This window comes from Syngnathus typhle, linkage group LG3 (genome assembly GCF_033458585.1).
Source record: "Syngnathus typhle isolate RoL2023-S1 ecotype Sweden linkage group LG3, RoL_Styp_1.0, whole genome shotgun sequence".
NCBI lineage: Eukaryota > Metazoa > Chordata > Actinopteri > Syngnathiformes > Syngnathidae > Syngnathus > Syngnathus typhle.
In genome coordinates this window covers 18,708,869-18,718,224 of record NC_083740.1, presented here as the reverse complement: position 1 = coordinate 18,718,224, position 9,356 = coordinate 18,708,869, and the positions used below count along the sequence as shown (strand labels likewise).

The following is a 9,356-nucleotide window of genomic DNA, read 5'->3' as shown; positions in this document are numbered from 1 at the left end:
CTTCAGAAGAAAATCATTTTTGTTCGTTCACGTTCCGCCGTGAGAGGGCGTGAGCCGAGGAAGAGGAAGGGAGGACATTGCGTACTACGCAATTTGTTTACATTTTACAACCAATTGCCCGTCAGTTTACTCGTTGGGAATTTGAGATCACTTTAGAGTACCGAGCAACTTGCGTGCTACTTTCTCCATTCTTGCTACTATTTTCCTCCATTTGTTCACAACATGAAGATGATCTGGAGGGGTTTGCAACATTTTAGACGACCTCAGCAGCTCTTACTTGCTCCCTCCAAGTTGGTAAGATTTTCTTTCAATGTTTTGGTGCTCATCTCGTTAACATTGTCAGCACGAAAATCTAGTGCTACGTTTTATGTTTGTGTTAAATTAATCCAATATGTATGTGAGTATTAAGAAAAACAAAAACCTAAAGTTGCTTTGCTTTATGGTGCCAAGTCGCCACGCCTTTTCACTCACCTTTGGCACATCTCATTACACAAACATAACAGATACCGTTTGCCTTTTGTAGAGTAGTTTATTTTTTTTTATCTTGAACACATTCTAAAGAACAAGTTCACCCCACTGTCGGAGGCCAACCATTTGAGATATGTGAGAGCATGTCCTCGACAATATGAGGTGTCCTCTTTTTCAGCAACCCAAATCGGGTCACCCTAAATAAGATAGCTCCTGAGATTTGAAATTTACGCTGTTGACCACTGAAAAAAAATATTAAGACGTGCGAAACAATGAAAAAAATGTCCTTCAGGTGAAATGGTGGGAGCAATAAGCAATAAATTTGGCACTTTCACTTTCTACCGAACAGGTGAGCTAATGACTTAATTAGCATTTAGGGCCCACCCTCATTACCGTTATTAACCTCGTACGTGCGTTAGTCACACTAATATAACTTAAACTGACATTTGATAACAAATATGTCCACTTTTGTTTTTGTTGTAAAGTTTGGCTGCGTTTATTTATTATTCTACAGTATATGTGAAAACGAGTGGGCCGTATCTTTGCGAAGTACAAGCAATTACGTGAGTGTCATTCGCCTCCACTGCGATGGTGGCGCTCTTAATAAGAATTTACTTACTTAACAGGAAACAGGAAGTAGTGTGAGATAGCGTGTGAAATAATTTGACTGGTCGTTATCGTCAAACATCGTTAAAATACTTGAACTTTTTCTTGAATAGTCATTGATTTGTTAACTTTACAAACGACATCTGTTTCACGTGATTAAATGACATAGGTTTTAAAACAAAATTGTCGCTGGACCACGTGAATAGCGATCCATAGCCGAAAATTATTTTCATATGTAGCATACAAAGCAACATAATTATCCTATTACAATTCGCCATGTGTTTGTAATATTCGTGAACACCTGTAATTGGGGTAAAATAACATTGTAATGCCATTTATATACATAACATTCTTGGTGCTTTCTCATTGGACCAACATAGATCACGTGACTTATAGAACCCAGCAATGGCTCAATATTTATTTGTTTTTATAGAACCCAAAGCGGCACAACTGTCCTCATTTCACTTACACTGTTCTGGCGTGTAAATGTGTGTTGTTGTCGTTAGGTGACGTTTGGCACTCTCACTTTAGGTTGTAGTGCTGGAAATGGCGTGGTCCCCGTTTGACCGCCTCTGGTAGGGATGGGCGATACCAATGATTTTGGAATCGATCCGATACCAAGTATTTCCTACTAGGGATGGGAGGTACCAATGATTTAGGAATCGATCCGATACCAAGTATTTCCCACCCAAAATACCCGATATTGATACCGGAAGTGTAATTTCCCGCCAAAAAACAATTTAAATGCAGTGGCATTCTTGCTCTTGGAGAGTCATCTATTGAATTTTGTAGAAAAAAGTATTACGTCATGTACATGTATTATTAACCTTTTTAGACATTAGTGCATTAGTGGAAGATGCATATTAATAGTATAACTTTAATAAAAAGGAGCTATTCTTTACTTTTTTCTCTCTCTCTCTCTGTTGTTGGGAAAAAGTTTTGTCTTTTAGTATAATCTAAAAAGAGACATGGTACCAACAGAGATGCAGGGCTTAATCGTCATGAGCAGCAAAACTATCAATTTGTAAAGCCACTGGATACTTACATTTAATATTGTAATACTTTAGTGTTGTTTATAGGAAGTGGAGTTACAAATAAAACGTATGGCGTTCAACCACAAATTGAAAAGGGGAAAACTTTATTTATAAATGACTGACTAAAGCAGGGGTCACCAAACTACGGCCCGCGGGCCGGATACGGCCCGCGGGACCGTTTAATCTGGCCCGCCAACCCTGAATAAATTGTATTATTAAACTTTTTTTTTTTTTTTTTTGCTCATTTTGCCTGCAATGACTGCGTTTCCCCAGTAGATGGGGAAGCGCTCGCCTGCGCATTTACTACCGGAAGCCGTGTCAGAAAGCTCGGTGCACACTCACAAGTGCGTGTACGGACATGGCGCACTCGCGCTCTATTTGTATCAGTCCCGAATTTAGAGCGTGGGCTGTGACGACAGCATTCTTGTAATTTGCGCGCTGAGCTTTCAGATGCAGTTTTGCGCTAAAGCCACCCACAAACCTTCCCCTGGAATCCTTCCGTTAAAATGTCGCCCAAGTAAAGTAGTGCCGAGCGTTTAAAAGAGTTGCCAATTTGGCTCGACGTACGCGACGTGACGTTCAGCCACATGAACGTCAACATCTACCCGTCACAGATCGAGGTAAACGGACCAACACCTCGGATCTCGCCTAAGAATTGCCACAACAAATTTTACTCTAGACTATGACGCACTATCAAACTTTAACAAAAAAGACAGCAGTGTCTACAAGCCTACTGGAACCTACAAAAGGATTATAAGGAAGGAACACAAGAACTTTAAGAGACTGCTCATATGTGTCAGAGAGGTTCTGCTCTGACAACTGAGCTGAACTTTTATCTGTTAAGATTGTGCATGGCACAACAGAAAGTTAATGTTCCATGTTTTTTTTTCTATGAAGAACCCAGAGAGAGTTATTTAGTTATTTATTTCCTGTTTTTTCTGTGAAGAACTCAGAGAGGGTTTAGTTATTATTTATTTCATTAATAGTGTTATTATTTGTTTCCTGACTTTTTTTCTGTAAAGAACCTGGAAAGGGTTATTAAATAACCGTTATTTGGTTATGTGTGGCTTTCTGGAAAACAATAATTTTTTTAAGCTCCCCTACGATCGTCACACTTTTTCTGTTACAAACTGCCACCGGCCCGCCATCAGAGAAGGGAAAGGTTATGTGGCCCTCACAGGAAAAAGTTTGGGGACCCCTGGACTAAAGTGTAGTAATTATTGCTTCAAATAGCACATCAACCACAAATGCTTACGATTTTTGGTTAGCACCTGATACCTGGATATGTCTTGCCTTTCTGAAACGCTGCTTCTAAGGTACTTTGGTACCTTAGCCTCGGTGTGGCTGCAGGGTTTTCCGTCGCTGCCTTAGTGTCTGCGGCACGTTTCAACTGCAGCTCTTCATGCATCACGTGACTTATAGAACCCAGCAATGACACAATATTTATTTGTTTTTATAGGCCCCAAAGCGGCACAACTGTCCTCATTTCACTTACAATGTCTTGGCATGTAAATGTGTGTTGTTGTCGCGAGGTGACATTTGTCATTCTCACTTTAGGTTGTAGTGCTGGAAATGACCGGGTCCCCGTTTGACTACCTTGGGTTATCGCTTCTCGGCCTTTTGGCTGAGATTAAGTGTAGTGTCTGTTCTTGTCAGTTTAATATCTGATACGTCCCCTATCCGGGGACCATATATTAATTTTATTTATGGAACAGGGTGGTGGCATAGGGGCTTGCTCCGTCCACTCCACGCATCAACCTGGTATTGCAGTGCCTCCAGGAACGGTGGACCCCCTTTTCTGGTGAAAATAATACGTTTGTTATTATGGTGTTTGAAGTTGGTAGAGATGTTAATGTGGAATTGTTGCAGCATAGCATGTATAAAAGTAACTTAATGGAATCCTGAAGAAACATCAACTGTTTTTCTTTTAAAATATGTACTATATACCGTAATTTTCGGACTATAAGTCGCACCGGAGTATAAATCGCACCAGCCATAAAATGCCCAAAAAAGTGAAAAAAAACATATATATGTATTAGAGATGCACCGATCCGACTTTTTCAGTTCCGATACCGATACCGATGCCGTTGCTTTGCGTATCGGTCGATACCCGATACCGATCCGATATTATGGTTGACTTAACAAGCTACATAACTCTACATGTGGAACAGAAAATACCAAAGGCAATGGCATCAGGCAGACTACACAGTTCTTTGCTCTAAGTTAGGGGTGTCCAAACTAACGGTCCAGTTTTTATTGGCCCGCAGCAAATTCTGAAAACATAATTGAATATGGCCCGCACAAGAAGCTTGAGCTCAGCTTCTCAGTTTCCACACTAGATGGTGTAATGTATTTGGACTGTGTGGTTACCCGTACTGGGGGGTGGAGCTAGAGGTATGGCGGGCGGATGGCATGTTGTAGCTAGGAGAGACTGCGGCTAAAAAGAAACGAACATCAATACATGATTGACTCACTGCTTCCCTAAAACCTGGTCGTCTTGTCAAGTTATTTCTCATGGTATAGAGAAACATTACAGATGGAGCCCGCCACACAAAGCGTTTGACGTCCCATTGACACCCCCCCGGAATAGAAGCGAACACGCAGCGTTTGACATCCGATTAGCCGACCGCCCCCCCCCCCCCCCCCATTCGGGAGAGAAGCGAACGCGCAGCCTTTGACGTCCCATTAGCAACCCGAAGAGAAGCGAACGCGAAGGGTTTGACGTCCGCTTAGCAACCCGGGGAAGAGAAGCGAACGTTCGCTCCATGTTTGCATTTGTTTAGAAAACTCTCGTGGCATGCGGCACACGTGCTGCTGACGTATGACGTAGCCCGCGTCCCAATAAATTAAGGAAAGTATCGGCTCACAGATCGGCTGCATTTTCCGATACCCGATCCATCTATTTTGTTGATATCGGGGCCGATATCCGATCCAGATATCGGATCGGTGCATCTCTAATATGTATAGAAGTCGCTCCTGAGTATAAGTCGAGCCCCTCCCCCACCCAAACTATGAAAAAAAAACGCGACTTATAGTCCGAAAATTACGGTACTCGATTTTAAACATGCATAACATTTTGGTCATTATTGGAAATATTTTTTCCTATATTAAAGTGATGTGTTTATAGTAAAATTGTGTATATTACAGTGGACTACAATAAGTTTCAATATACATCAGACTCTTGTTGCTTTAGGTAACTAAAAAGTGCTGCTGAAAATATTAGTGTTTTATTTTTATTCATTTTTGTTGCACCAGGTATGAACATAACCAATTGGCTTTCCCTTAGTTGGGGTGACCAGCATTGAATACTGACGTCATTTTTATAATCTTGACATTGTGGGATATTTATTGGCATTTAAGTCACTTTCATACCCACATTACTTACTATGCACTTTCAAGAAGCATGCACAGGGATGACTCCGAGGTTTTTTTTCTCTCCTTGGGCTAAATCGGGGCTAGGCCAATAAATATTGGGGTTGAGAAAATAATTCATAATCATAATATATATAATTATAACAGAAAGGGTTGCTACACAATATTCAATTTATCCAATTATATTCACCTTTGAATAGTTTGGTATTATTTGAGTTATATTTTGATGAAACAATTCTTTACAAATGTTCCATCTGCTGAGAATGTTTAAAAAAAAAAAAACAGGAAGTAATACATTATTATTAACGTGATTTTTTAGTATGTAGCCTATTAATGTGTCTTTAAATAAATGACAACACAAAAACAATCTACAAAAATGTTTAGATTTTTTTTTTAGTGCTCTTTTAGAATCAGAATTAGCTTGTTTTTACACCTGAACTGTCATCCATTACAGGAGCACATTCGTCCTGAGTCTACACAGCCTGTCCCGGCAGCTCGGTTGCCGTACAGGGTGCAACTGTGCGCTGGAAAACGCTATGCCTGGTGTGCATGTGGGCACAGCAAGAAACAGGTTTGTCTGTGAGAAAGTATATCCACCATTTTGATTGGAGTAGAAGGCCTGAAAAATTAGCTGCTCGTGTATCATGATGACAAAGTAAAAAGGCACATTGCACAAAGTCTGCTGAGCATGGGTGCAGATGGTGCCGGGGATGTGGGGGGGGGGGGGCTTTGTCCTCCTCGGACTTTTAAAGAACCATCCAGCCAGGATGGTCCATTTTTGACCAACAATCTCAGTATACAGCTTGCATTCAATTTTATCAATTTATTTTGAAGAAATAAGTAAATTACTAATGTCTTGAAAAACACTCGTCAGAAATAAGTAATACGGCTCATCAGACATGCGCAACATGAGCCGTGATTGGTCCTTAGCTGAGCCCTAAGCACATTTTCAGTCGACAGCAAATGCCCAACGTCTTTTTTAAATGTGTTAATTGTATGTGAAAGCTAATGAGGTATAAATATTTGAATAAAGATTAACTTTTAATCGTAAATAATGTATAATTTAAAACTACATTTACTTGTGTCAACAAACATGGGGAAAAAAAGAAATCTGGAAGGGGGGTAAAATCTGAGTTTTCTAACTTTTACACAATTTCCATTTTGGGGTTGACTCCTTTTTCTTTCTTTCAGCCTTACTGTGATGGCGCTCACAAGACCAAAGCACCAAACATTTCTCCACTCCGCTTCACCTCTGACAAAGACAAGACTGTCCTGCTGTGTGCATGCAAGCAAACAACAAATGCTCCTTATTGTGACGGCTCTCATTTCAAAGTCATCTACAATGATGTAGTGAAGTCAGTCAAGAGACTGTTTAACTGACCAATGCTTATGTGTACAACAATTACTGTATTATGTTGTAATTATACCACATACCTCAATTTCTGACGTCTAGTCGTCATGTCGTCATACTCTTTACCTCTCCAGTCGAAAAAAATTGTGCTTCATTCACTAATTTATGTACATAAACATTTGACACAAATATCTGTGATTCATCAATGTCTTATTAGAATTTGCACTAACCCTGTGAGCAAATTTACATCATTTAGCCGGTCACTCCGGTTTCTTTATTGTTTTGGGTACTTACCTCTTTTTTATTTGGGAGATCAATTTAATACTCTTAAATTACACAAACTAGTGAAGCAAAACAAAACGTTTTGGATGAATAAACGTAACCATTTTTTTAAGTGTTTATTTGACTTTTCTTACAAAGAACGACTTTTCCTGTTTTACTGATCTCATTTCATTTTCCTACTTTATAAAATGCTTGGTGCCTAAGTTTTTGGGTTTGTACAAACGTTCATAGTAGTCATGTTTTAAATGCATACCGTATCGGTTTGGGTTCCTTTTTTAAATGCACTAGATAGACATCTATCCATTATTTACTCTGTTTATCGTCCTATTGTCGCAGGCGCATTGGAGTTTATTTCCAGCAAAAGTGTTAGAGTCACAGAATCCCATTTGAATGTGCAACTTTATTGTAGGCGTGTCCCTGCTTCTGCTTCCGGTTCGAGCACGATCCCATCAACCAAACAATTCGTGGGTGTTCCGCGTACGTTTCGTTGCCCCTATTACGTTCCTGACCTGCCACTCAAATCTTATCGGCTTTATGATTGGCTAGACGTTTTCCACATGATTTGGATGTTACTCAAGCGACCCAACCTTCCTTACACCTTGGTCAAGATGACACAGCTAATTCCAAGTGAGTGTATCACCATTTGGAATTCCACTATCTAATGTTATTTGCTCATATATATATATTAATGATGATGTTGCTATGACCAAAAAAAAAAAAGTCGTTTCCAGTTTAGATAACGGCGTGTTGTGTTGCATAGATTGAACGTCACAGCTGCCGCAATTCATGTCAATGGAAAAAATGAACATCCTGGTGGCAAAATTAGATCACAGATGGATTACTTCAATTTTGAAAAAGTCTTGGATAGCAATGGCCTCCAAGGTAAACACAAATCTGTTTCCGTTGTTGGTGCTACTGTTTAATAGCCTTTTTATATTGAGATGCAAATGATAAACTGAGCATGTCGTTTTTCTATTTCTGACGTAGTTTAATTAAGTATTAATCCTAAATGAGCGATTGTCTTTTTTCTCCCATTCGTATTAGAATGCCCCTGAATCTGTAATGGTTGCGTGGTGTGTACGTCACATTAAATCTTCTGTTTGTTTGGACGAACTGGTGACGAGTTGTGAGCATGCATTCATGCACCTCGAGTATAATTCAATAATCTCACTTATCCCGTCCGTGTTGGGGTAGATTCCATCTGACTCTTTAATCTAATGAGGACAAGCAGGAGAGAAAAAGGATGGCTCATTCTAAAAGTTTTGTCAGTAAAAGAAGTATGCACAACTGTCATCAGGTCCATCTCTCCACAATTCCTCCTCAACCGGTCATCCCCTCAAAGAAACCTTTCAAAGTGGATCTTGTCGGTGGGAAGCGTTACGCTTGGTGCACCTGTGGACACAGCAAGAAACAGGTACAAGCCACATGTAACTATTTCTATATTATACAAGTGCACTTTCTGTTGTATACTCTAATTCCATTTTTTTTCTAGACCGTTTATTCTGTTAGGAAAGACAAGGTAACAAAATTTGCAAAGGAATGCTGAGTTTTTGCATCAGTTATTGTTTTAATATATGGTCTGGTTATTGTAGTTGGAGCCATATCATGCTGAATTAACTTTTTTCAGCTTTTACCCATGTTAAAATGCTAATTCCTTACCCAAAACACCCCCAAAGTAGTGCTTTTCTTTATTCACTCATCAACTCAAAAGTCTGCATTTTAAAAAGGGAATTTAGTCAAATATACCAAGATTGTTTGAAATGACCCGGGTCATCACATTATGATGTCACAAAGTGATTATTTCATTTTTTGATCTTTCAGCCTTTCTGTGATGGAGCACACAAAAGCAAAGCCCAGGGCTTGTCCCCACTACACTTTGTCCCGGAAAAAGACGTCACAGTTTGGCTGTGTGGCTGCAAATACACTAACAACCGTCCATACTGCGATGGCACGCACAAGCAGGACTTCATCGTGTCTGCCCCGCTGCATGAACAGACCTGATAGTTCAAATGGGCCTTGTTCCCAGAAGGACTGTTTGGCTTAACTGTGTCCAACCTCAGTGGCGATTTAGAACAATGGCCTGTGGTTGTAAATTCAGAACATACTATACATATTTATGATTGTGATAGAAGTGTTAAAAGAACGGTTGTTTTTTTATTGAAAGCTGACCTTGAGATATAGATGAGTCAAAATAAATGTTTTAAGAAAACTCCCAGCATTGAACTTTTATTTCACAGTATGAT

The 9,356-nt window shown here is 39.7% G+C and overlaps 1 protein-coding gene and 1 non-coding gene across 3 annotated transcripts; both read left to right on the top strand.

Annotated features, from left to right (window-relative positions):
* Positions 1-42: 42 nt before the first annotated feature.
* On the top strand, positions 43-9,322 carry LOC133151561 (CDGSH iron-sulfur domain-containing protein 3, mitochondrial-like). 2 transcript variants are annotated; one of them, XM_061274708.1, is made up of 4 exons: positions 43-294; positions 5,935-6,051; positions 8,411-8,527; positions 8,935-9,322. In XM_061274708.1, exons 1-4 carry the CDS (start codon positions 223-225, stop codon positions 9,112-9,114), a joined length of 486 nt encoding a protein of 161 aa, XP_061130692.1. In that variant the 5' UTR covers positions 43-222; the 3' UTR covers positions 9,115-9,322. The 2 variants fall into 2 exon arrangements, with proteins under 2 accessions (XP_061130692.1, XP_061130693.1); XM_061274709.1 differs by lacking the exons at positions 43-294; positions 5,935-6,051 and adding exons at positions 7,539-7,740; positions 7,874-7,995.
* LOC133152109 (U2 spliceosomal RNA) lies at positions 3,713-3,903 on the top strand. The gene has a single exon (XR_009714074.1). It is a non-coding gene; the product is annotated as a U2 spliceosomal RNA (small nuclear RNA).
* Positions 9,323-9,356: the final 34 nt, after the last annotated feature.